Source organism: Corvus kubaryi, unplaced genomic scaffold (genome assembly GCF_017639235.1).
Source record: "Corvus kubaryi isolate FWS band 111438036 unplaced genomic scaffold, C.kubaryi_AGA036_p1.0 37063, whole genome shotgun sequence".
Lineage (NCBI taxonomy): Eukaryota > Metazoa > Chordata > Aves > Passeriformes > Corvidae > Corvus > Corvus kubaryi.
The window spans coordinates 274,359-301,537 of NW_024581023.1; the positions used below are offsets into that span (position 1 = coordinate 274,359).

Consider the following 27,179-nt stretch of genomic DNA (forward strand, 5'->3'; position numbering starts at 1 on the left):
CAAGACACCACCTTTGAATCCTGGGATAGTCAGAGAAACAGAGAATCATGATTCCATGATTCACTCACTGCAAATTACTCTAGACAGTGGTAGGAGACACCCATCTCACCTGGTGACACCTGAACTGTCCACAAAGACAGTCCCAGTGCTGCCATCAGAAGACATTTCTTAAGTTTAATTACAAAGTGGTTCCTCACTCTCACTCCAACCCGTGGGGATGGAAACAGATGGAACACACAGGCTCCTTTGATACTAACTGAGCCTTTCCCAGAGGATCTCCACTTTTTAAAAGAAACCTCAGTAAATTTAAAACAGACACTGGAGAAAAGTTCTAGATCTTAAAAGACTCCCAGCTGCTTCATTCCCTCAGTTTTTGCTGTATGAGTAATTCCTGCACTCCAGGAGATCCAGCTGAGAAGGATTTACTCGTCAGTGCAGCCAAAGTGCCACCTGGGGTCCCTACATGAGGCTATCACAAATAAGTGTGGGCCGGCACAACTTCCGAGTTTTTTTTCATATTACCCATTTTTCCACTCCCTGAGGACAGGAAGGAACAAGCAAGCAGCTCCAGCCATTTTCCATGGAAGAAACATTGACAGGAGTCAAGGTTATTTAATTTTGCTTGTTTTGGAAGACAAAAAACCCAATGACCAAACAGAAACGAGTTTTAGGTCTTTAGTGGGCAGTGACATTCCCAGGGCACAGGCATGGCAATGAATTCCTAAATGGATGTTTCCCTGTATTGTTGCCCTCATCTCAGCAATTCCCAAATATTATGAATTTATCCATATCATAACCACAGGAAAGGAGCATCTTATTAAACAAAGGACTAGGCAATGATTAGCTGGCTAAAGCAGCCTAAAAACTACAGAATCTTCTTTTGGGAGCAATGGGACAGGAATGTGTGACAACATTTCCCAGCATGAGTTCATAGAATCATGGAATGGTTTGGGTCCGAGGAACCTTATAAATCACCCAGTCCCACCCCCTTCCCATAGGCAGGGACACCCTTCACTGGACCGGGTTGCCCTGTCCAACCTGGCCTTGGACACTGCTACGGACGGGGCAGCCACAGCTTCTCCGGGCAGAGGGCAAGTACTGCCCAACCAGCTGTTAACCACTTCCAATCCCTCGTGCGACGAGCTCACCCAGCAAGGGGGCTGAGGGAAGCCGGTAGATGGGTTTTTTAATTTTAACGTAGCTTTGGACCCTGTCTCTCCCAGGATCCTTCCGGACAAGGTGCCCAGGGCACAGCCGGAGCACGCACCCTACACGGTGTCAGCAGCTGCTCGAGATCAGTGCGCGGAGCGATGCCAAGCCGATGGCCGTCACCGCGCCGGGGCCCATTTCAGGCCCAGCTCTTCAATGCCTTCATGGTCTGGATGCAGGAATCCATGTCTTGTAAGCAAATTGGTGGATGATCCTGAATTAGGAGGAGCTGCAGCTCCCTGGAAGGCAGAGGCGCCGTTCGGAGGGACCTGAAGGGGCCGGAGGGCTACGCGGACACTGGCCGCCTGTAATGAACAACGACGACCTGCGTGTCTGGCACCGGGCCGGGGCCCTAGTTGTGCAGGGATAGGCGGGGCCGGCGCGAATTGGCCGGGCCGGGCCTGGAGCGGGACCCGAAGCGGGCGGAACCGAGCGGGACGTGCGGGGACCGCCCAGGGCATGGCCCGGTCAGGCGGCTCCGTCACGTGACGCTCTCCGGTGACGCCGCAGGTGACGCCGCAGGTGACGCGCTCGTGGCGCGACGGTGCCGGGCGCGGCGGGGCGTCGGCCGAGCACGGGAGGCGGCGAGCGGATCGCGGGAGCACAGTCCTGGAGCGGGCAGATTCAAACGGCTCCCAGGAGCTCCGGGACCGGCTCAGGGCCCCTGCTGCGCACCACCAGTACAAAGGTGCAGTTCTTTGCCTGCAGAAACCATTAACCTGCAGTTGTGTTGAATTCTCATCTATTTAATAACCTTAAACCAACATTCTAAATCAGGACCCGCTGTGCAGTGATGCTGTTTCTCTTCAGGGCGGACAGAGGAGACACACAGTGCACCTGACTGCAAAATCTCGTTTGCCTTCTCTACACGCTACAGTACTAGTTTGTGTGAATCGCAGAATGACAGAGTAAGGATCATCGAGTCCAACTCCTGACACTGCCCAGCACCATCCCCAAGACTCACACCATGTGCCAAAGAGTATTGTCCAAACACTTCTTGAACTCTGTCAGGCTTGGTGCTGTAACCACTGCCGTGGGGAGCCTGTTCAAGTGCCCAACCACCCTCTGGGTGAAGAACCTTTTTCTACTATCCAACTTAACCCTCCCCTGACACAACTTCAGGCCATTCCTTTGGATCTTGTCACTGGTGACCACAGAGAAGAGGTCAGTGTCTGCACCTTGTCCCCTCATAAGGAAGTTACAGACTGCGACGAGTCTGGACTAGAAATTAAAATGTGACTCCTGTGACCACTGATAGAGACACTGCCAGTGGAGGGATGAGATCTGGCTCTGGATATCCTTGTTCCTGTGGGGGAGCGTTACTGGCCCAGCCAAGCAGGTCTGGATTTTCTCTTAATCAGGTCATACTGTATGTTCTGAATCCCCCCTGTCTGCACTGGGGAGTCTCCGATGTGGTCAGAGGTTAAGGCCAGGTGACCTGATCCCAGGGACCTTCCTTCCTTAGGTCACTCCTGGGTTTTTCCCCAGAAGGAAAGGATGACCATCAGGGCTGAACACTGGTAAAGAAAAAAACCAGCAAACCTTCACAACACCTTCATGCCCTGGTACCCAAACAGTGCTGCTGTATAAATGTAACATTGATTCTTCGCAGACTATTCCCCATCAGCCCCATTAATTGAAGGCAGCTTTCCTTTAAAAAGCAAACAACTTCTAACAGTGAAACTGTGCAAGACCACATTCCTGTTCCCACTCCCAGAGTTCCATTCAGATGTCGGTTCTGCTTGTTAGAATAATGTGAGATTTCTCCACAGTTCTTTACAATAAAAAGTTACTGTGAAGAACTAGAGGGAAATGACTCGTGCAATCACCGAAGACACTCTTCCTATTCTGTCAGCACAGCAGGGGATGGGAATTGGATTAGGGACTTGTGAGTTGAGTGACCGAGCCTGTGGTCACTGCAGAAAAAATCAGCTCAGTGCCAGTCTGTGCCTGGGACTCCTTGATACTGAGCTGGCATAAAAACAGGCAGATCATGTTTAACAGCTTCAGAGCAGACAGGTAAAGGGCGAAAGCAAAGCTGCACTTAACCCAGATAATCTGATACGTGCAAATGCAGAGCCTGAACAGATCAAACCCAGAGTGACAGCTGGGATGAGTCACCAGTGTGGAGTCAAGGGGAAGATTCAACTCCTTCTCCATTATCAAAGAGCCCATGGATCTGCACTGCTAAGGAATCGACTCCGAGAACGAGTTCCTGTTCTCCAGATTACCTTGTCTCTGTTCGTGGCGCCCTTGGGGCAGGTATGTGTCTGTTCCTTGCATTCTGACAGTGATGACAGTGGGCCACTGGCTCCTTGGTGGATGGAGCCAGGGGCCAAGTGTGGTAATCACAGAATCATGGAATGTTTTGAGTGGGAAAGGACCTCAAAGCCCATCCAGTCCCACCCCCTGCCATGGGCAGGGATGCCTTCCACTATCCCAGGTTGCTCCAAGCCCCGTCCAGTCTGGCCTTGGACATTCTAGGGATAGGGCAGCCACAGATTCTCTGGACAACCTGTGTCAGGACCTCACCACCCTCACAGGGGAGAACTTCCTCCCAGTATCCCATCTAAACCTACCAGAAGGCAAGCTCCCATCAGGTCAGATTTCCATTATTTCAATTTTATAGTAATGGAATCACAGAATCATTAAGGTCATAAAAGACCTGTAAGATCATCAAGACCAACCACCAGCCCAGTCCCACCACTATGTTCACCACTAAACCATGTGCTCAAGTGCCATATCCCCATGTGTTTTCAGTTCTGTGGCACTTGAGGACACAAATTTGTGCAATCCCCTCCTGATCACTGCTGAGACCCCTTGCAGTGCTCCTGTTCAGGCTACTGCCATAACTGAGGGCTAGAGCAGTACCCCAGTGTGACCTGGCCAGCACATGTAGGCTGTGTTGGTTCCTGGGGAGAATAGTGCAGCAAAGCTCTCCTTGCTGCTGCCCACCTGTTCGGGGGGTTCACTGTCGTGCTCTGCTGGCTCCAAGAGTTGCAGACACAGCAGAAACAGCTGCCACAATCTGAAATTAGGTCTCACACTCATTTCACACTCTTTGTTTTACCCCATGTCATTAATCCAGACATCATCAATCTGGGACACGAGTGTCCCTTGTTTGCGGGCCGTTGGCAGAAGGAGCCGAGTAAGACACTGGTGACAAACAGTAATTACCCAGATTACTGCACTAATCTAGTGTAACAATGCAAACATACATTGTAATTCATGAAAACCAAACAAACACCACTTACACATGTACATTGCATTTACAATGAAAGAAGAAGCTCTAAAGTAACCAGTATTATCTTGGAAATAATACAAGAAAATAAACACAGCCAACATTCAAAATAGAAAAGCAGCAAAATGTTATTACTAATTCCCAAGTGGAAGGGTGCAGGCCTTTTTATTCCATTAGGAAAGGCTTTAAAATCAGCAATTCCAGATAATATTCACTCAGGAGTGCAACAGAAAGTTGCTCGGGAGAAGTCAAACCCTAATAAAACCCTAATAAAATGTTGGCGATGTATTTGTGTATACAGCAATAGTGAAACTGAAGGTAAAAGCATCCTGTTCAATAATCAGATTTGAAAGCTAGTTTTGAAAAGCTGGAACAGAAAAGGTCCACAGATACCATTTAAGTAATGGGGAAAAGAGAAAATGAGAGGTTTTAAGTGTTTTCTGTTTAATAACAAGAAGACTGAAAGGTGATAATTGTATTTAAATTACTGAGAAGCACTTTAGTCAAATACAGGTTATGAGACTTAATGAAGTAGATTAAATTGGTGTGAGATAAAGGCTGAAACAAGAGTGTAGGGGGTAGTTCTGACCACAAACTCTGTGAAGGCCAATGTGTTTTCACTGGGATTTCCCTCAAGTAATAACATCTCAGAATAACTCACACAGGTCCTTGCTGACTGATAGAATCTAAAAGCCAAAGTTCACATAGATTTTAAGTTCCTTTACAGTTCATTCTAGACTCTTACTACAAGTCATCATTATTTAAAGGAATAAAAGGTTTGTAAAGCCACACACCGAAACTTTGTAGAAAAACTAATGAAACAGTTTAGACCTGACTTTGAGGGATTTCATCAATTCATATTTCAGTATCATACAGGGAAAAGCCCCTAACTCCTACTGAAACTGGCTTTCCTTACAGGCAGGATTGGTTCAGCTCATTCTGAATCACAGCTTCAGACCAGGAGCACTACTTAGCCAATCTAAATTTATATCTGAGATATCAGCTAGATGGTTTAGCTCTTGTATCCAGTGGGGTTCAGCTACAGTTAATCTTTTTGGTCTGGAAGGTCTGAATTGCCCCCATGTACATAGCAACACCATTCCAAGATCTATGGGATGAGCATGGGATGGCTGGTGCTGATGCAGCCACCTCTGTAGTAGTCACCAGTGTTCAGTCTGATAAATCCTGCCTTAAACAGCCATATCATAACCATGACACTACCAGCAATGTCATCATTTTTGGGGCCTCAAAACAGATACTTTGCAGTTTACTGATGACAGAAAAGGTATTATGTCAAAAATGTAAACAATCAAAGATAACACTGCATTCCATTAGAGAGCAGAAGTGCTCTGTCCACAGGAAGAGAAGCCAAGCAGCTGATGAATCGTTACCTCGATTCCAGTGCCTGAAGGGGCTCCAAGAGATCTGGACTTTAGATGAGGGCCTGGAGTGACAGGACAGCAGGGAATGGCTTCCCACTGCCAGAGGGTGAGTTTAGTTGGGATGTTGGGAAGAAATTCTTCCCTGTGAGGGTGGGGAGGCCCTGGCACAGGTTGCCCAAAGAAGCTGTGGCTGCCCCATCCCTAGCAGTGTTCAAGGCCAGGCTGGATGGGGCTTGGAGCAACCTGGTCCACTGGAAGGTGTCCATGGCAGGGAGGTGGAACTGGATGAGGTTTAAGATCCCTTCCAACCCAAACTGCTCCATGATTCAATGATCAGAGTCCAACCGCTCCCCCAGCACTGCCAAGACCACCACTAACCCACATCCTCAAGTGCCACATTCACACCACTGTTAAATCTCCCCAGGGATGGGGACTCCACCACTGCCCTGGGCAGCTGCGCCAGGGCTGGACAGCCCTTTTCAGGAGGAGTCTTCCAAATATCCCATCTAAACCTCTTCTGGTGCAGCTTCAGTCCATGACCTCTCATCCTGTCATTTATTACCTGGGAGCAGAACCTGACCCCCACCTGGCTCTACCCTCCTGTTATGGAGTTGTAGAGAGCAAGAAGGTCCCTCCTGAACCCACTTTTCTCCAGGCTGAGCCCCCCAACTCCCTCAGCCGCTCCTGGTGCTCCAGACTCTTCCTCAGCTCTGTTCCTCTCTCTGGACACGCTCTAGCCTCTCAGTACCCTTCTCTTCATGAAGAGCCCAAAGCTGCCTCCCGGACCGGAGGTACCTCAGCAGTGCCCAGCACGGCAGGCTCAGCCCTCGCACACCCCGGGACCCTTCAGCCCCGGCGCTCGCTCCCTCCCGCCTCCCTGACGTGGCGCCTCCCCCACCCCCGCCTGAGTCAGCGCCGGCCCGGCCCTCGCAGCGGCGGCAGCTGCCGGGCGGGACGAGCCGGGACATGAAAGGTGGAACAGGCGCTGCCACGCCCGGGGCTGCGGGGAATCTCGCTTAACCCTTCCCTGCCCGCGGGGCCCCGGCTCCGGGAGCGGGGACAGTGGTCGGGGTAGATAGGAGGCCACGGGTATAGGCCTCAGACCCCCTGTCACGGAACTCCCAGGGGCGCGGGGGGCACAGTCCCTCCGCAGGGCAGAAAGCGCTGTCCCCAGCCCCTCCTGTTGCCACGGTGCCATTGTCCAGGAGCTACTGCTCGTCTGCCCCCAACAGACCCAGACTATGATAAGTGCCCGAGGAGCCCAGATTCCCCTTCCTGGGAGCCCAGGGCTACGACCGAGCTAGGGCTAGCGCCCAGGGGCCCTCCCCGGGGCTGGGGACCAAGGTCTGTGCCCAGGACTGTGGTGGGGGTCCATGTCAAGGGCCGGGACGGGACGGGACGGGACAGGGGCTGGGGCCCTGCCCTGCCCTGCTCCCAGTCCCGAGCTGGTCTGACAGGCTCGGGGCAGACGGGAAGGGAGAGGCCTCCGGCGGCTCAGGAATGCGCAGCCCTTATCTCTGGCTCCCTGCACGCCTGGGGAGGGAACAGCTCTCCGGAGTTTGCCTTTCTCTCGCTCTTACTCACCCCCGCTCGGCCCTGGGTGGAGCCTCGCTCGCCTGGCTCCTAGGTGAATCAGGTTGCAGGCACGTCCAAGTGAGCAGAGAGTGACCCACCACCTGCCCCAGCTCACCTGGGAAGGTAGAGAAGGGCGGGGATCTCGTGGGTACCTGCATGGCCGCCTGAGCCAGAGAGTGACCCACCACCTGCCCGTCTTCCTGGGAAGGTAGGAGAAGGGCAGATACCTCCTGGGGTACCTGCATGGCTGCGTGAGGTGGAGGGCAAGGGCTGGGGAGGGCCTGTCTTGCTCCTCTGCACAGGGCTGAGCACCTGGCGTCTGGGACAGGGAATTCTGCAGGCAGTCCACGGGCAGGAGATTGCTGCTTCTATGCGGGAAGGCTCCAGTGGCAGGAGGTTCCAGTCACACCATGATGGGGAGAAGGGAGAGAGACAAGAGGAGATGGGAGAGGCAAGGGGGGATCCAGAATGTCCCAGCACTGGCAGCAGGGATTGGGGATGATGAGGGAGGGCATCCAGAATGTCCCAGTTCTGGCAGCAGGGATTGGAGAGGTGAGGGAAGGGACCTGGAATGTCCCAGCTATGTGTCGGGGATGGCAAGGGAAGGGACCTTTCTGTCCTTAGATCAAAACTGCTTATCAAACACTTCACACAATTATGTCCCGTCCCCTTTGAGAAATCCCTAAGGAGCAGATATTCCGAAAGTCAGCCTCATTCTTTGGGAAGAGTCTTGCAGCCTGACTGAGCTCCCCATAACAGAGCCCAAGCTGGCCTCCTCTTTGGATCAGGAATGCAGTAGGGATGTGTGGTCAGGAGGTTGGGACAGAGGGGATGTCACCCCAGATGTGCTGTGAGGGCCGAGGTCTGCGGTGGGCAAGGAGCTGGGAAGCAGCTCCCGAGGCCCCTGCATTCCACTCACATGGATTGGGTGTGCAGCCGAGTGCTGACACGGCCCACGAGCCCTGACACAGTCATGCACGTACAGGCAGGAGCATGGACAGATGAGTGTGGACAGGCGTGCACAGGCACACGTGCTGGTACTCGCTGAGTTTTCCATAGGTGTGAGCCTGACACACCTCAGGATTTGTGTGTGAGGAGAGGAAGGGGATGGTTCCGTGTTGCTCTCTCAAAATTGCCCGAGGTCAATAGGGGTCAATTATGGATCTTGCCTGGCCTGAGGATTGGGTTCTCCATCTCCTAGAACAGTTAGAAAGGGAAGAGGCACCTGTGAAGGAACAGAAGTACTGTTCACATCCTTCTGCTGCTGAAAACATCTAATTTGTGGAAGCTGCAATAAGCTCAGCTGCAAGAGAGGCCAAAACTAGGTCAGTAACAGCAAACTACCCCAAACCAGAGCAGTGACAGTGACAGCAGTACCAAGCACCAGTTTCCAGTTCCCTATGCATAGGCTCTCCCTGGATCAAGAGGCAGGAGAGCACAGTGTGTCCCAACCCCGGTAGATGGACACATGGGGGCTGCAGTTTAGGGAGAGAAAGTTGTTTTCATTTTGGTCTCACTCCCATTTACCTGAGGGGCTTTACAGTTGCATTTTAGGGGTAAAAAGAGAGTTGGATTTGCTGTGACCTGGCAATAGGAGTATTCTGAGGGAGAAAAAAAAAGTCTTGCTCTTTTTACGGTTTAGGGGAAATTGCATGCTAAAGGAAAAAGTTGTTGTTCCCCCATCTCTGGAAGGTTCAAAGCCAGGCTGGATGGGGCTAGGAGCAACCTGGTCTATTGGAAGATGTCCCTTCCCACAGCAGGGGGGTGAAACAAGATGGGTTTGAAGGTTCTTTCCAACTCAAACCGGTCTCTGATTCTGAGATACTATAAATGCGGAAATGTCTGTGTGCTTGTGCCAGAGCAGGGTCGTGGCTCAGGACAGATTCACGCATGTTCTAGACATAATTTTTCTGGCAATCACAACTTTCCAGGCAATTGAAATTCACCTCCAAACCCTGCAGGATTGGAATTATTTGCATTTTACAGTTACATGAGACACATCTGGACTGCTTATCAGGCCCCATATGCTGGATTTTTGTAGTCTTAATGAGTAAGAGGAGATTGATGAGTGCATTTCTAAAATCTGTGTGTGTGAAGTAAAAGTCAAGGGCAGCACGTGGTTCTCCTTCTCCAAATTAGACCTTACATTGTCCTTTTTTTTTAAGTTCTCTGTTTTAGACTTCCTTATACTTGCTACCTTTTGAATAAAAACCCAGGGAAAGAGATTGGCTGAAGGACAGTGAATGTGGCATGAGCATTGCTTTTGTTGTTGTGGCACTTGGGGATATGGGTTAGTGGTGGCCTTGGCAGTGCTGGGAGAGCAGTTGGACTCGAGGGTCTCAGAGGGCTTTTCCAACCCAAAGGGTTGCATGATTATTCAGATAATCTGCTCTCTAAGAGACACCTTTTGCATGCAGGATGACATTTCATTTCCAGCTGCTGTAAACATCAGGTTTTGTGCTGGTGACTCCCCACAGCTCAGATTTCCCTGTCTGTTCTGTACCCTTGTTGCACGGGACAGTTAAGGCTGACATGTTCACATGCTGCCACTCTGGGACACGTTGACAGGTGTCTCAGTAACCACTTCACAAAGAAAATTACAACATGTAATTCTTCTGCCACTTTTCCCTTCCTCTGGCCTGCAGAAAGATCCCCTGGATATTCTGAATGTCTGGCCACTTTCCTGATTCTCCAGCAAAGAATGTTCTCTGGGATCCCTTGCCCTAGTAAGCAGAGATGAGTGAGAGTCCAGTGGGTGTTGGAGGTGCAGACCAGGCTCCCAGTTCCACTCGACTACAAGCCTATAGTGTTCAGGGCTTTCACTACTCACCTGAGACACAGAAAGAGTTCATGGAGCCACTTAGCAGGGTCAGCTGCCAGGGGTATGAACATGGGAAGCGCAGCTGTGATCTCCGGAAGCTCAGTGAATAATTGATTAATTGAAGCAAGTTCTCATCTAATGGCCAAAACTTCTGAAGTGAAACTCCCAGACTGCAGCAGGCAGACATATTGTCTTTTTTTTCATGATGACTGAGATCTATGTAAGACTATCCAGACTAAAAAATGGGGTGACATTCACTCAGATGATTAACATGGAGTGATCAGCTGGTCAGATGACCAAAGGAGAAGGTCTAGGGGCATTATATGGTACTGTAACAGGAATAACAAATTCCAGCCAGAAATTTTGACAGTAACGCAGACTTTGAGCCTACTGCCTGAAGAGGACATTGAGAAGGAGAACATGGTAAGACTCAGCAGGAAATGCAGAGAGGAGAATGGAAAGAGAGAAAAAAAATAATTAGGACTTGGCAGAGGCAGTCATTGCTAAAAAAGAGTCTAATCCAGGTTATTGCCCACATTTCACTGTCCTGGTGTGAGGAATGTGCCTGAGCTGTGCGTGGTGAGCAGAGCAGTTCATGGGAAGGTGTCCAGCATCCATTATCACACAGTCACGGAATGGTTTGGGTTGGAAGGGACCTTCAAGACCATTTCGTCCCACCCCCTGCCATGGGCAGGGACACCTTCCACTAGACCAGGTTGCTCCAAGCCCCATCCAACGCCTTGGCCACTACCAGGGCTGGGGCAGTCACAGCTTCTCTGTGCAGCTTCCTCTTGGCCCCAGCTCCTGTACGATTCCATGGCCACGTGTTCTGGCCAAAGTAGGAAATTCTGGGCTACACTTCAAAACTACATATGCTGCACCACTGTGAGACTGGCAAGTAAGAGGCCTTAACCAGAGAGATCCTTTTCGGGAGAAGTCCAACCCGTAGGATGGAAAATGAGCACATGCAGGAGCGGCTTCTGCAGAGGACAAGCATGTCCTGCTGTTCATACAGGTTCTTCCTCTGCAGCAAGATCAGAAGGCACTGGCTTGTCCTTCCATCACACACTGCAGAATTAAAAGCCCCACACCTTAAACCATATTCCAGGAGACAGGTCCCTTCCCAGATCATTTACCAAGTACAACATTTTCTTGAGAGCAAACTAACACTTTCCATGTCTCATTGTCACTATGTCTGCTCCAGTCATTTTCCCTCAGGCATTGCTGTCCTCTCCTAAACCCAACCCTCCCAGAACATCAGCAGTCTGTTTGCATAGGATCTTTCCTATTTTTTTTTTTTTTTAGGGCAAATATTTTCTTTTAAATAATTGATTTGTAAAATTCATGTATTGAGACATTTTGGAAACATTAATTTTTTTCACAGCTCACCCTAAGAGATGTCAGTGATACCATTGAATGTAGTGTACGGGCCAGGTGGGGCCTGACACAGGGATCAGACCTGCTTTGATTCGTTCCTTGCCCATGGTTTGGAAGTCCTTCAGGTGTTGATAGCACAGAGGGGTTGTGGCTGGCTGTGCTGAGTGTGGGCTAAAGAATAGTCTGTGCTGCCTTTCCTTTCTTGGTGGTATCCAGGGCAGTGAAAAGATGGGGTGGTTAAGCCCAGGAACCTGTGCCTGTACTTGCACATAAGGGGTCTGGGGAACAGAGCAGGTCTTCCCAGCCCTTTCCAGACTCAGGGATCCAGCCCTGCTTCCTCCCAGGTAGTTTCTTCCTCGGTGCCTACAGGCCTTCGGCAGCCTCAGCTCCTGGGAGTGTCCCAAAGCAGCGGAGCAGGTCCAGCCAGAGAAGGGATCACCTGAGCGAGGCAGCCTGGGAACTGGCTGTGCAGGCAGAACACGTAACAACAAGCACTGGAGTCAGCACCAGGGAGGCAGATGGAGCCAGCCCCAGGTGCTGAGGCATCAGTGGGGCTGGCACCAGGCACAGCAGATGAGAGAGAAAGGTAACACTGAGCCGGTTCCCTTTTGCTTAGACTGGGCAAACACAGTCCAGTGCCCTTGATTCACACCTGGCACAAAGACTCTGGAGAAAAGCAGGTCCTTTCATTTGTGTATTTTAATCTGTAGGGCTATGTGGTGATCACAGCATGGCTGAAACTGTGATTTCCTGCTGCTCTGTTAGGAAAAAAACTGTAAAAGTCTATTGAAATGGAACATAATACGGGCAGACACCAACTGCTGCCCAAGTCAACAGGTTCGTGCTTTTCCCAGTTTCTGCTCTTACAGTGAATCCAGAGGTAAAGGGACAGTTTTTACCCCCAGCTTTATCTGTCAGCCACTTTTCCTTACATTAAATATTCCATATGGTTGAATGTTTTTCTGTGTGGAGGAATCTGCAGGCTGTGATCACATCTGACTTTTCCCTTTATTAAGGGGGTCTGACAGCTTCTGGGAATCACAAAACTGAATGTGTGTGACAGGTATCACAGCCAGTAAAGTCCACTTCCGTTTATACCAGTGGGAACAGAGGCAGATCTCAGGCCAAGCCAAAGGGAAATTCCCTTGGAGACTCCCTCCTCACCCCCCCCCTTGATCATAGCACAGGGATGGCTGAGACCTGCATGCTCCTTCCTTTCCACCTGTTCCTCTCCTGATGTTTTTTTGGCCAAGGAGGGGAGTGACTCCTTTAGGACTCCCTGTGCACTGGCGCAGCAGCAGCAGCAGACAGTGCAGTGTCTTTGGCACAGCCCAGGCAGACGGGTGGAGGAGAACTGAATCCTGCTTCTCATCAGCCCATTCTATCGGCCTTCATCTACCACTTGTTAACTTTCTGACAAGCTGCTTCGTGCTCTCCTTTATCCACTGCCCCCGAGCATGGGAGGAGTTACTGCAAACAGCCACAGAGCTGCCTTCTGTTCTCCTGCAGCTTCCTCCTGCAAAACCCAACCACCAGCCCAGATTAGCATGTGAGGGAGAGTGGCAACAGAAATCATACCACCTTCTTTCTGTGGGATTCTTGGGGCTTCCTGTGCAGGGCCAGGAGTTTGACTTGATGATCCTTGTGTGTCCCTTTCAACTCAGGAGATTCTGTGGTTTTTTCCACACCATTCTGTGTACCTGTCTGTGCTCATCCTTGTCCCAGCCATTGTATTAGGAGAAGGATTTATTGGGGAGGAACTAAAGTTTGCCGGTTTGGTTCTAAAGGTTCTGATCATGAATGGTCATACTTCTAAATTTATGGACATAAGTTCATGGAATGATCGCTTAGGATAGCGGAGAAGTGCATGAAATGCCAAATAATGGTAACAGACTTCTAGAATATGTGAAAAAGTGACACTGTGACACACAGGGCTGGAACCCTGCTGCTCTGGAAACAGGCTGGGACAGCTGGGGATGTTCAGCCTGGAGAAGAGAAGGCTCTGGGGACACCTTAGAGCCCCTTCCAGTGCCAGAAGGGGCTCCAGGAGAGCTGGAGGGGGACTTTGGACAAGGGCCTGGAGTGACAGGACAAGAGGGAATGGCTTCCCACTGCCAAAGGGCAGGATTTAGATGGGATATTGGGAAGGAATCATGGAATGTTTTGGGTTGGAAGGGACCATACGCCTCATCCAGTTCCACCTCCCTGCCACATGGACACCTTCCACTGGACCAGGTTGCTCCAAGCCCCATCCAGCCTGGCTTTGAACAGTGCCAGGGATGGGGCAGCCACAGCTTCTCTGGGCAACCTGTGCCAGGGCCACACCACCCTCACAGGGAAGAGTGTGTCCTCAATATCTGATTTCATCCTCCTGTCAAAGTTGCCTCCCGTCCTCTAGGTAAATTCCAGTATAAAGCATTGACAGTTCTAGGCAGGATCTTGGTAGGACGGATTGTGTGACAGGGTAAGGGGGAATCTCAGAGTTAAAACAATTCTGAGCACTGAGGCTTTAGCAGGCTGATTTGTTAATGTCTGGGAAAAAGATTAAGAGAATATTTGGCCAAACATGAGCATGTCTGTTAGAAGATGAATCCTATCCCATATTTCTTGGATATAATTCACTTATTTTCCACCACCTGTAAGGGGGTGCAGATAGGCACATTATACATACACATTTGGTCACTGACCCTTGAGGAGTAATCCTGGTTCTGAAACTTGGGGGTTTTGGGCCAGTCGAGGTGCCTTTGGGCATCTAAGGTACAGCAGGTGTGACACCAGCCCTGCAGAGACTCACAGCCTCCTCAGCAGCTGCTGGAGGCCAGGCCAGGTACCTTCGGGCATCCCAAGTGACATGGAGTGCCTCTGTGTGAACACCTCAATTGCTGCCCTGGCTATGGTTTGTTTGCACTTTATTTATAGTGACTTTCCCAAGACCTAAGGGCTTGGCAATGGGAAGAAGGAGATTTCCCCCCTTGCTGCCTAATTTACTTTCTGGAATTTTTCTTTCCTCAAAGCACCAGGACCTTGGCTGCAGGATCAGTGGGGATGTTGCCAGTGTGCTCAGTGGTCTGAAGAATGTCTCAGGTCCTGTATCAGCGTGTGCTGCTCAAAAAAATCCAGCTTAAAACAGTTGCTGGTTTTTTTTTTCCCAGGTCATATAGGCAGGATGTAGCAGGATTCCTTTCCTTTCCTGTCCAGTGCCAGCGAAGTTCTTGCCCACTCTTCCTGGGAAGCTTTTTCTGATAAAATTGTGACTACTGAAGCCATGGAGGACATTGGTGATGTGCTTGAGCTTTTCTGTTCCCTTCTGGAGGTGCACCACAGGGTTTTTGGACTAAGGGACTTCAGGGCCTTAGTTTTTCAATAGTGTCATGAAAACTGAAGGAGGGATGTTCAGGGGTCCCCTCTGGCCAAACATGTCAAACATCTGCTCACAGCTGCAGGGTGCTGGGTTGACACGAGCTCTTCTCCTGTACCCACTGATGGTTTAGTGCCTGAGCTGTAACTGGACACAGAATAACTTGTTACCCATTTTAAAGAATATTTGTTACCCATTATAAAGACCCCCAAGCGAATTGCCACACCCTGTTCTTTTTAGCATCCTCATTTTTCCCTCGATTCCTCATTACTCGTGTCAGAAGATTTTGTAAACTGGGACCAGCAATTAAAATAAAATTAAATTCCTAATTAAATAAAATAAACAACCATATAAGTAAGTAAAATTCTCTATTCATCAGTAGTTACAGGCTGAAAATCTACATTTCGGATATTTTCAGTTTGTGATTCAGTTTCTTTGACAGTTGTGATGGTTCAGAATTCCAAAAATACAACATTTGTCTTTTTCTGAAAGAAGCTGCAGGAAATAGATTTGCAGGTGAAGTTCAAACAAGGAGCCAACCCCTGCTTGGAGGCACAGAATCACAGAATAAACTGAGTTGGAAAGGGCCACAGGGATCATCGAGTCCAGCTCCTGGCCCTGCACAGGACTATCCCCAAGACTCACACTACGTGCTCGAGAGCGTTGTCCAAATGCTTTTTGAACTCTGCCAAGGAGCCCGTTCCAGTGCCCAGCCACCCTCTGGGTGTAGAACCTTTTTCTTATATCCAGTCTAGCCCTCCCCTGATCCAGCTCCAGCTGTTCCCTTGGGTCCTGTCACTGGTCACCACAAAGAAGAGATCGCTGTCTGCTCCTCCTCTTCCTCTCAGGAGGAAGTTGTGGAGTGCAATGAGGTCTCCCCTCACTCTCCTCCAGTTGTTTCAGGTGCCCCTGATCAAGGAGAATCCAGCCATCAGGGAAGAAAGAGTACTTTCTGTAACTAACTGATGTGTCCACTCTCCTGTCCCTCTGAGGGGAAACCTGACATGGTGTTCCCTTACTCCTGTTAAAAGGAACCAAGGCTTAAAGCACGGAATGCCCTACAAAAAACATGGAATACACAGTTCCGGAGTAAAAAAATAACAAGGCAATGTGGCACACTGAGTGATCCATCTCCTGTTTCCTGAGGCACGTGAACTGGTCCTCCATCAAATCCAGCCTTGCGCTGGGACAATGGACACACACGGAATGGATCAAGAGTAGTTAAGAGAGAAGTGAAAAGATAGGAGTTTAAAAGCCAGTTGTGTCTTAGAAACCTCCTTCTGGCACACAAGTATCAGTCAGAAATGGTATGTGATTGCTTCCATCTGATTTGGAGAGGAATTGCTTTCTAAAGAGTGGGTGACTTGGTGCAGAAGTGGAGAACCAGCCTGGCAGTCAGCAGCTTCATGACACCAAATCTGACCCAGTGCCTCAGGGCTCTGCCAGCTGCAGACAGGTGATCCCAGGAGCTGGAACAGACCAAAACAAAATTTTAAAAAATCCATTAACTAAGTGCAGAATCCATCTGAATTCAGGGAGATGGGCTGTAGCAGGAGAAATTTTATTTATTCTTTGACCTGAACTCAGCTCACGCCCACCAAAGTGACAAAAGGTCATAAATAACCTTTGGGGTTCCAGGTAAATTCTTCCCTTCTGCTTTACCTGACAGGGAAGGATTTTGGAAGATTAATGAAATATCCGTAATTTTGTGTGTGTGTGTGTGTGTGTGTGTGTGTGTATATATGTACGTATGTGTGTGTGTGTGTGTCTGTATGTGTGTATAGGTATTTATTTATTTATTCACTTATATGTATAAACCAGCATTTTTCATGCAAACTGAGAATTCATCAACATGGTATTGTTCTTGTTGCAACCCAGGGAATTAAAGGATGCCAACAATTAATGGAATCATGGAAGCACAAGATGGTTTGGGTTGGAAGCTCATCTTGTTCCTCCTTCTTCCACTAGACCAGGTGGCTCCCAGCCATGGAACACGTGTAGAGCTGGGGCGGACACTTACAGTGATATAAACACAACTTCTGGTTTTTATTTCACAGTTCTGAGTTGCGGGTCTATTTTGGAGGAAATACTGCCCACCCCCCCCCCCCCCCAGATTAAGTGCAGAGTTTTCCACGTCCCCTCCAAACATCCCTTGCAGGCTTCCCTGAACATCCCTGCCAGATCAGCAACCCACCACTATTGCTGTGTTCAGTGGTACCAGGACACCCTCCAGCTCCATATCCATGTTCTCCCAGTGTCTCAGGGAAACCCATGATGATCACTTTGCTTTCACATCAAATTTACTTCTTCACTGGTACCATTTTTTCCTGCTTACTCACAAATATACTCAGCACCACAAACACATGGGGAACTCAAGTGACTCCTGATTGTAAAACCTGGGAGCAGAGCCTGACCCCCATCTGGCTGCACCCTCCTGTCAGGAAGCTGCAGAGCAACGAGAGAGTTCTCCCAAATCAGCCCAGGTGAGCACAGGTGTTTCCTGATGTCCCTTTGAACCTACCACCTGCCAGGTTAATTTTCTGCCTGTTTAGTCCTTGTCCTGGCAGCGGAGATGCCCTGGTCACAGTTTGTAGATGTCTTCTCTAGGCTGAGGAGTCAGAGTTCAGGTGCCACCTTTTTTTGGGATGCGAGGAGTAAAACGTCCCTATCCCCAGGCCACTCTGGCTGTGAGTTCCTCCTGAATCTGTGTAGTGCTGCTGTTCTCTGTGGTCCTACCAGATAACAGTCAGTACTACCTGGTGCTTCTTTAAAGCTCAATCTTCTCCATCTTCATTTTTAACTGTAGTGAAATAATTATATTAATCAATATAAAATTGTTTCACCACTTTACCAGTATTTTTCTGCTGCTGTTTTGATTGTCCAGCAGTATCGCAGGGTTCTTCTGATGCTTCTTCCTTCTAGCGTTGCAGTTGGTTCTTTGACTGTCACTCTCCTGTCTCTGAGCACTGTGAGCAGTTTGCTGTGTGATCATTGTTCCATCGTGGCTTATATCTGGATGAGTTGGATACAAAAAGACCATTTTGTTCCACACCCTTGCCATGGGCAGGGGCACCTTCCACCAGAGATACGTAGTGGAGTGCTCTGTACTTGAAGAGGAAAAAGACAGAATTAGAATTAGTGGGAAGATAAATGCAGACAATCCAGACTGTAAAGGCAGCTGCATATGAGGACTATAAAGATGATTATCTGTTGCAATACATCACACATGGACCTGTTGGATTTTCCTATTCTTATATTAAGACCTTTTTTCCTGTTGTACCACGCAGCTCCACCAGGAGTTTCAGTTTGGAGCAGGAGTAGCTTGTGGGAGGTTGAGGCAGGAGTAACACAGCACTGCTCTGCTAGGCAGGTGGTCGAATAAGAACTTGAAACTTGTTTATCCTTACAGTTCTTAATGAGAGTGATAGTCTGAGTCTAAAGTCTTTATCTTCCTCCCAGTCCATGGCAATCCCTCCCATTTTTGAAGCAGAAGTGTTGGATGGCAACAACGACAGCAGCAACCCTCACCTTCTGAACTCAGACTCAGTAACATAACTTAGCAGGAGTCACTCACTCTTTTGGGGATCATGAGGAAGTCTCTGCTGGCACCTCAGTGGTGGGGTGCAGGAAAAGAACGTTCCAGCATTGACATTAGTTCAGAGTCTGAAGCCAAAGTGCTTTGAGCAATTTGTGGATCAGTCAGATATTACTGTTGTGGTACAACAAGCTTTTCTCTCAAAAATGGGGTAAAATCAGATTTGTCTATAGTCTCAAATAATTGATCCCCTATAGACAATTATCAAATATTGCATGTGAGTCCCTTCAGCTCTGTTTTTTCTCAGCATGAGGAGACTGGAAAAGTGATCACATCCCTTGTTTATTTATTTCTTCATTCATCTCATGAAGACTCCTCTGCCTTCTGACTGTTACACCAGCAGGACATCCCTATACTCACCTGCACCCATGCACTGCCTGCTTCTGTTCACGTGCTGAGGTGGCTATAACACCCGATTTGTAAGGATCCAGAGGGTGCCCTTGTATTCAGGCATGCACTTTTGGTTTAGGGCCACATTACACATGGTAAATAACTCTTGTAGCATTTGGAAAGTAATTTTTATGGAGTGTAGATAATAACTACCTACAGCTTTGCTCTTGACTTTAAAACAAATGATAAATTTAAGCCTAGCAACCAGCAGCCTAAAAGAGAAAGTTGGGCATTCTGTTGGATGCATGGGCCTTGCTTATCCCAGGACTGCCTGGTTGATCTGTTGCTTATTTTGGCCCAAAACAGTTAACTTTGTGAAGGTAATGGTTAAGTGACTCACACCTTTGCCTGATTTTAGGCTCCCGTGCCTTTGGATTGAACTTTCTGCAGCATTGCTCCATGTGCTTTTAATCTCTTCCCTTTGCCTTTGCTCTATGAGGAAGATGTGTCACTGTCATGACACCGCTCCTATGGATGTTTTTTCTTTCCCTCCAGCTTTCCCTCCCCTCATGGCTCGTCGGTCCCAAAGCTCCTCACAGGGGGACAACCCCCTCGACCCCAACTACCTTCCCCCCCACTACAAGGAGTATTACCGCCTGGCACTGGATGTGCTCACAGAGGAGGGCAAGGAGAGTTACCAGCGCTTCCTGGCAGAGGAAGCGGCCCCCGATTTCCTCTGTGGCTCTGAGGTAGATCACATAATCCAGAACCTCCAGAAGCCCCAGTACGCCAACCAGGAGGGCAGCACAGACACTGCGGGGGACAATGACATGGACGGATCCTCCGGGACTTACTGGCCCATGAACTCAGATCTTGCCGTTCCTGAGCTTGACCTGGGCTGGCCGATGGTCTTTGGGTTCAGGGGAACAGAGGTGACAACACTGGTGCAGCCACCCCCGCCAGACAACCCCAGCATTAAGGAGGAGGCTCGCAGGATGATTCGAGCAGCACAGCAGGTAAGAGAGGGAGAGCCCAGCTAGAGCAGAGGTAAAATCACACATGTGCCAGAGAAGCATCAGAATAGAGAATCATAATGGAGTGGTTGGAGTCAGAGGGACCTTAAAGCTCCTTCAGTTCTCCCTGCCTTGCCATGGGCAGGGACACCTTCCACTACACCAGAGTGCTCCAAGCCCCATCCAACCTGGCCTTGAACACTTCCAGGGATAGGGCAGCCACACCTTCTTGGGGCAGCCTGTGCCAGGGCCTTATCCCCCTCACAGGGATCAATTTTTTCCCAATATCTCATCTAACTCTGCCCTCTGGCAGTATAAAGCCACTCCCCCTTGTGTTGTCACTCCAGGCCCTTGTCCAAAGTCCCTCTTGAGCTCTCTTGGAGCCACTTTAGGCCCTGGAAGGGGCTGTAAGGTTTCCCTGGAGCCTTCTCCAGGCTGAGCAACATCAGGTCCTCTGCCAATTCCCTTAACTTTGCTTCCAGAACCTGACAAAGGAGCAGGATGATTCAAATCCACCACTGACTGCACCAAAGCTTGTCTCTGCTCTGCTCTCGTGGCACGGTGTCCAAGGCCATGCTAAAATACACCAAGAGCTCACAGAATCCCAAAACAGTTGAGATTGGAAGGGGCCTCTGGAGCTGGTCCTGTCCAGCCCCCCTGCTCAGAGGAGGTCGATTAGAGAGGGTCACTCAGGCTGTGTCCTTGAGCATCTCCAAGGGTGGAGACTAAACCTTTCTGGACAGCCTGTTCCCATGTTCATGGTCTCCTTACAATCCCAGAGGCTTTTCTGTAACTGAACTGTAATTTCCTGTGTTTCAGTTTATGTCTTGTCCTCTCCCTGGGTACCACTGAGAAGAGTTTGGCTCCTTCTTCCTTACACCCTTTCCATCAAGTATTTATACTCACAGAGCTGGGAAGGACAGGAAGGTAGACCTGTGAAGCTGCTTCCCATATAACCAGCACGTGGATGCAGCTGAATAGGGGCTGCCTGAATGTTGGCCAGGAAATTACCTAAAAATGGCATGTGGATGCTGGAGTGGGGGGAGCAGCTCCATACACCATCTAGTGTCATTACATGGCCAAAAAATTCATGGAATCATTGGATTGATGAGTCGGGGAACAGCCAGGGAGGTTTCCCCTCACCTGCATACACAGAACATGCACCTTCCTGGACAGAAACTCTCTTTCCAGTTCGGGGCCCACAGTGCTTAATGGAACCTTTAATTGGGATGTTTCCTGTTCCAAAAGGAAGTTGGAATGAAAGTTCCAGTTTCAAAAGGAAGCCGAGATGGGGACAGTGCAGCTTTGGGGTGTGAGAAGCTGGGAAACATGGTTGGTCAGGGCATGAGCCAGCACAGGTGGCTGACGTGTCTCTGCATCCTGTCTCCAGGTGGTGGCCATTGTGATGGACATTTTCACGGATGTGGATCTACTGTTTGAGGTGCTGGATGCTGCTTCTCGCCGAGTGCCTGTCTACATCCTGCTGGATGAAATGAACTCCCAGCTTTTCCTCGATACAGCTGCCAAGTGCAGAGTCAACCTGAACTACGTGGAGGTGAGCAAAGACCTGCCCTACCTGATGGTGTCCTAAGGGGGATGTCTCCTGGGACACAGAGGGCTAGTATGGCAGGAAACACCTGAGAAAGGGGAGAATGGGCCATAGGTTGGTGAAAGATCAATGTGAAGAAAATGAGATCTGGCACGACATGGGGTGAAGGCTGAAGACACACTGAGAAAGGGGTTTGTACACCGCTGTGTCTGCAGGCAGAATCACTGGAGCTGGAGGATAATCCCGGTGGCAGGATGGAGGTTAAAAGGAGACAGGGAAGGAGGGGCAGGGGAGGGAATGAGGGTCCCATCTGAGTCAGTGCCTTTCTGGTTTGCAGTTCCTGAGGGTGAGGACGGTGTCTGGCCCAACCTACTACTGCCGCACAGGGATGTCCTTCAAAGGGCACCTGAAGGAGAAGTTCTTGCTAGTGGACTGCATGGTGGTGCTGAGTGGCAACTACAGGTGAGGAGCCCTGCCGTGGTACCTGTCCAGTTTGGAGACAGAGATGCTCAGGTGCTTTGTGCAAGGGGCTGGCTGCAAAGGTGCTCAGCTCCCATCTGATCCATTTTAGGGACAATCTGCCATAGCATAAGGAGTGTAAGATTTGCATCTTAGTCTGGACCAAATGAACTTTGACCTCCACTCACAGAATCATCAAATCACAGAATGGTTTGTGTGGGAAGGGACTTAAAGCTCAGCTTGTTCCACCCCCACAGCCCCACATGGGCAGGGACACCTTCCACTAGACCACGTTGCTCCAAGCCCGTCCAACCTGGCCTTGAACATTTCCAGGGATGGGGCAGCCACAGTTTTCTCTGGGCAACCTGTGCCAGAGCCTCACCGTGCTCACAGGGAAGGATTTCTTCCCAATATGTCATTTCATGGAATTCTAGAACTGGGTTGAAGGGACCTTAAAGCCCACCCAGTCTCACTCCACTGCCACGGGCAGGGACACCTTCCACTAGACCAGGCTGCTCCAAGCCCCATCCAACCTGGCCTTGGACACTTCCAGGAATGGGGCAGCCATAGCTTCTCTGGGCAACAGAGAGATGGATGGTTTTAGTGGTGGGTGGTTTTAGTTAGGACTGAGATCAGCCATTAACCATCCTTTTTGGGAATAACAATCTTACTAGCTAAGGTGTTCATTTTTGGCAGAATAGATGTTTTTAGTGAGTTCCTGTAGAAGAATTTCTCCTTCACCTATTAAAAGGGTGATGGGATAAACACCTGCCATGCTCTAAGAATGTAATCATAAAATCACAGAATGATTTGGGTTGGACAGACCCTAAAGCTTAATATGGTTTCTCCCCGTGCTGTTGTGTAGTAGGAGGCAAGGAGACTTTCTACTAGACCAGGTTGCTCAAAGCCTACCATGAGTTACTTCTCATGGTGGAAGATAAGCAAATAGAATAAAGGGTATTTTTAAATGAATTTTATGAAGAAAAAAGTTACAAGAATCTGACTAAAGTGCACATTCCTTGATAATAAGATTCCACCTTGCGTTTTTTTTCCTGATGTTTGGAAAGAATTATTCACACTTGATGCTGTACCAAACAACTGTTCTGATTGGATCATTTTTGGTTTACAAGAAGATCAAGTTAATTGTTCAGGACTACTTCTGCCATGCTCTCATGTGCTTTGGACTTTCAAATATTGTATCATTTCTGAAGTGGGAAGTTGTGGAAGTGTTCAAGATTAGGTTTGACAGGGCTTGGAGAAGCCTGGGCTAGTGGAAGATGTCCCTGCCCATGGCAGGGGAGTGAAAAAAGATGTGATGGTCCCTTCCAACCCAAACCAGTGTGGGATTCTGAGGGACAGGCTGGTGAGTTGGTAAAGCCGCATTCTGGCACTTCCACATGGATATCAGGGACAAAAATTTTGTTCACTGAAGGACACTGAGCAGCAATTTTTCAGGAAAAGTACTCCATTTTGCAGTAGCGGTAGATACACCATCTGAAGAAGTCCTTCAGCCCAGGCAACCCCAAACCAGGCTTCCTTCACATAAAGAATTAAAAAATCCGTGGGGGGAAAAAAAAAGACAGTAATTCTAAGGGTTTTGGTTAACCCCAGCAGGCAGCCAAGCCTTACAAAGGTGTCCCTCATGATTCCCAGCAGAATGTAATAGAGAATCTTAAAGGTGAGAACACTCCTGGGTTGTGATACAGTTTAACAGCTACAGCAAACCTGCACACACAGGCAAGGCAAAATAAGGGGTCCCTTCCCTGCTTCCCATCGGTCAGCAGATGGGGGAAAAAAAGCAGAACTTGACTTGGGAAGATGAACTCCATAACACTGAACATCTTCCTCCCTCATTTCCAGCTCAGCTCCTTCTGTTCAGTTCCCTTCAAACTGTGTGGGTGAAAAGGTTGTAGATTGTGTCACCCCAGGACTGAGATCCTGAATTTGTCTTTTCAGAGGTTCCTGTCAGCACATCTCCCCAGTCTTTGGGGTCCTGGGACTGGTTTCACCTGCCAGGTGCTGAGGGTACACACTGACTGTTGTCCAGGTCATTACTGACAGTGTTAAAGACAGAAACATCTACTTCACATAAGGATTATCATCAGCTCGCACTCTGGGGGACACATCTGACTGGCTTTTTAGAACAGAAATCATTTATTGCCGTGTAAAATTCTCTGCAAAGATGTGATCCCAAATCAATCTGTAACTGTGAGGTTTGGGAACAGTCATGTGTAACAAGTACCTGCAGGGGACTTTTCTGCCGTTATTTTCCCCTATTTCTGCCTGAGCAGAAAATTTAGAATTTGCTTCAGGTGAGCAAATGCTTTAATAATGAAAATAGGTACAGCTGAGTTACTCGATGGTAATACCCTCCATCACTTCTGTTCTCTCTGTAGTTTCATGTGGTCCTTTGAGAAGATTCACAGGAGCATTGCGCACATCTTCCAGGGCGAGCTGGTGGCCAGCTTTGATGAAGAATTCCGCATTTTGTTTGCACAGTCAGAACCTCTCGTTCCTCCGGCCAACGTTTTGGCAAAGGCAGAGAACACGTTCGCCATGGCTCCCTTTGGCAATAACATGCCTTTCTTTCCCAAAAAAGGCCCCCTGATGTTCCAGAGGGATGACAGTCTCTTCCCCTCCTTCATGGACAGAGTGGATCCGGACAGGTACTTCCTCTCCAATTTTCGACGAGATGACATGCTGCGGCACACTGTGGAGGGCTCAGCCATGCGGATGTATAAAAAGGTGGAAATGGAGAATTCCCAGATGGATCCGGTCAGGGGTTTCCTCCGTTCCAAGCAGCTGGAGTTGGATGCTTTTAAGAGACACAGTTTTGCAGAAGGAACGTTTGAAAATTTTGCTTCTGCCAAGCAGTACACCCGGCAGATGTTCATGAACAACATGGACGAGTTCAAAATCCAATCCAGTCATTTCCAGAAGGACCAGTTCTACCAGTACCAGTTTGAACATCCCCATCTTTCTGGCAGACCTCAGGGATTCTTTGAGAGGATTCGAGGGGGGAGGCCAGGATTCAATGAACTGGAAGACTATGGAGAGGGACCCCGATACCCTGAACTGGAACCCAGTTTCCCACAGGAGGGTTTCCCCTTACGGCTGGATTACGTACCCTCAAATTCTTCCAGGGAGGTGAGACACGGCTCTGACCAGCTGAACCCTGCGGGCAATGGCCCAATGGGAATGATGTTACGGAGGCAGAATATAGGACAGAAATTCATTTGCCAGACTTCTCCCACGCAGAAGCAGAGCCTGGAGCAGCGCCTGTTCCTACAGGACAAGGATGAAGACCAGGATGACGACAAGAACACACAGGAAAACAGAACAGGGTTACGGAACTGGAGGATTTCTTCGTACCTCAGTGCGTACCAGTCTGAACCAGATGAAGGGCTCCCGATGCCGATGGAGTCCGAGGCATATAACGATGCTCTTGGGGATCCCCTCACAAAGCACCCCACTGACCTCGTCCCAGCCTTCAAATCCCCCATGCCTTTCAATAGCAAGCCACTGGGAATTGACAGTGCTAAAGAATCTTCAGATCCTGATAGAGCAGGTGAAGAAACCTCAATAATGAAACCAGATGCTTTCAGGTCCAGGATAAATCCCTTGATCCAGAGGAGCTCCAGGCTCAGGTCCTCTCTGATTTTCAGTGCTGCCAAATTAGATCAGCCCAACACCACAATAGAAAAGGTGCAGATGATCCAAAAAGAGCAAATGTCCAGTGAGTTAACAAAGGACAATGAAACCATCAAGACGGCTGCCTCCTCCAAAGTGGCTGAGCTGCTGGAGAAGTACAAAGCTGTGGGCAAGGACACGGAACGGGGCACAGTCACCCACACCAAAGCTGTTTCAGGTTACCTACAGGAGGAATCACAGAATACGGAGAAGAAATGTACCAAATCTGTGCAGTATAAGATTCTGGAGAGCAGGGTGCTGGACTCCAAAGACTCCTGCAGTACTTACAAAATGCATGGAGAGTTGGACAGAGCATTTGGAATGGCCTCATCCACCCCCCAGCTTGGGGACGCGTTGAGTAAAGATCCCCTGGCACATCTTGGCACTAAGGTGGACAAGCTGTCATCCCGGTTTTACCCCATCGAGAACAAACCTGCTCTTCCAGAGAAGGAGAGCCTGATATTTGTAGGAGACACTCAGAAATTGGCTCTTCCAGAGAAGAAGGACAGAGTGACCTTCAGAGAAGACACTCCAAAATTAGTCAACACAGAAATGAAGAAACCACAGGTTAGGACAAGTACTACATCCTCAGTTCTAGAAAGCCTGTCTAGAAGTCAAGGGTCTGACAGTTCTCTCAACAAATCTGAGGAAGACTGTTCAAAACAAGATCAAAATCCCATGGAGTTTTTAAGAAAAGGGTCACTACGGCTGAAGCAGCTTTTGAACCCAAAAGGTGAAAAGAAATTGGAGGAGGAACCCGCTTCTGAGAGCGGGAAGTGTGACAAGCAGGCAGTGGTGCTCAAACGATCGTCCATAGGGGACTGCCAGGAAGCGATGGAGGAAGAAAAATCCCACAAATTCACAGCACCACTCCCCCCCAAGAGCAGCCAGACAACACAAGGGAGGTTCCCTTCCTCCACAGCCAACATCCTGTACAGCAGCAACTTGCGTGATGACACCAAGGTGATCCTGGAGCAGATCTCTGCCAATAGCCAGAAGAACAGAGCTGAGCTGGCCAAGCAGCTGCCATCCACCAGCAACCCTGACCTCTCCAGGTCAACCACAAGCTTGGAAAGAAAAGGGGAAAAGGAGAAAAGCTGCAACATCCACAGGTCTGAGAGCTTTGGGAGCCAGAAACGGAACCTCCAGCGGCAGCCATCGGAGGATAGAGACACCCTCCTGAAAAAAATGGAGAACATGCGGAAGGAGAAGCGAGTCTACAGCAGGTTCGAGGTGTTCTGCAAGAAGGACGAACACACAAGTCCGAGTGAAGAGGAATATGACACAGATGCCAAAGACAAGAAAATGGGAAAATTCATGCCCAAAATCCTGGGGACCTTCAAGACCAAAAAATGATTCTAGAAATCCTATTTAATTCCATTTAATCACTGACTGTCACAGGGAAACAAGGAAGAAACTTGTCTATGACGGCTACAAACCCCAATGGCAAGGCTCTTCTTGATTAGTGAACAGAAATGTATCCAGCATGAGCCTCCCATGGCACAGTTTGCTCAATAAAGTCAGGTGGTATCAAACAACCTTATCACAGTATGTTCCAAATAAAATAATTAAAATGCCAA

At 49.2% G+C, this 27,179-nt stretch overlaps 1 protein-coding gene across 3 annotated transcripts; it reads left to right on the forward strand.

Moving 5' to 3' along the window:
- The first annotated feature begins 1,815 nt into the window (after positions 1 to 1,815).
- FAM83H (family with sequence similarity 83 member H) lies at positions 1,816 to 27,179 on the forward strand. 3 transcript variants are annotated; one of them, XM_042020929.1, is made up of 5 exons: positions 1,816 to 3,471; positions 19,444 to 19,904; positions 21,292 to 21,456; positions 21,788 to 21,912; positions 24,306 to 27,179. In XM_042020929.1, the coding sequence occupies exons 2-5, from the start codon at positions 19,458 to 19,460 to the stop codon at positions 26,953 to 26,955; spliced, it is 3,387 nt and encodes a 1,128-aa protein (XP_041876863.1). In that variant the 5' UTR covers positions 1,816 to 3,471; positions 19,444 to 19,457; the 3' UTR covers positions 26,956 to 27,179. The 3 variants fall into 3 exon arrangements, with proteins under 3 accessions (XP_041876863.1, XP_041876862.1, XP_041876864.1); XM_042020928.1 differs by lacking the exon at positions 1,816 to 3,471 and adding an exon at positions 7,393 to 7,615; XM_042020930.1 differs by lacking the exons at positions 1,816 to 3,471; positions 19,444 to 19,904 and adding an exon at positions 7,394 to 7,615.

Coding starts and splice junctions, on each gene's coding strand:
- FAM83H (XM_042020929.1), top strand. CDS start 19,458: ATGGCTCGTCGGTCCCAAAGCTCCTCACAGGGGGACAACCCCCTCGAC. Junction 19,905..21,291: donor TGATTCGAGCAGCACAGCAG/GTAAGAGAGGGA, acceptor TCCTGTCTCCAG/GTGGTGGCCATTGTGATGGA. Junction 21,913..24,305: donor GTGCTGAGTGGCAACTACAG/GTGAGGAGCCCT, acceptor TTCTCTCTGTAG/TTTCATGTGGTCCTTTGAGA.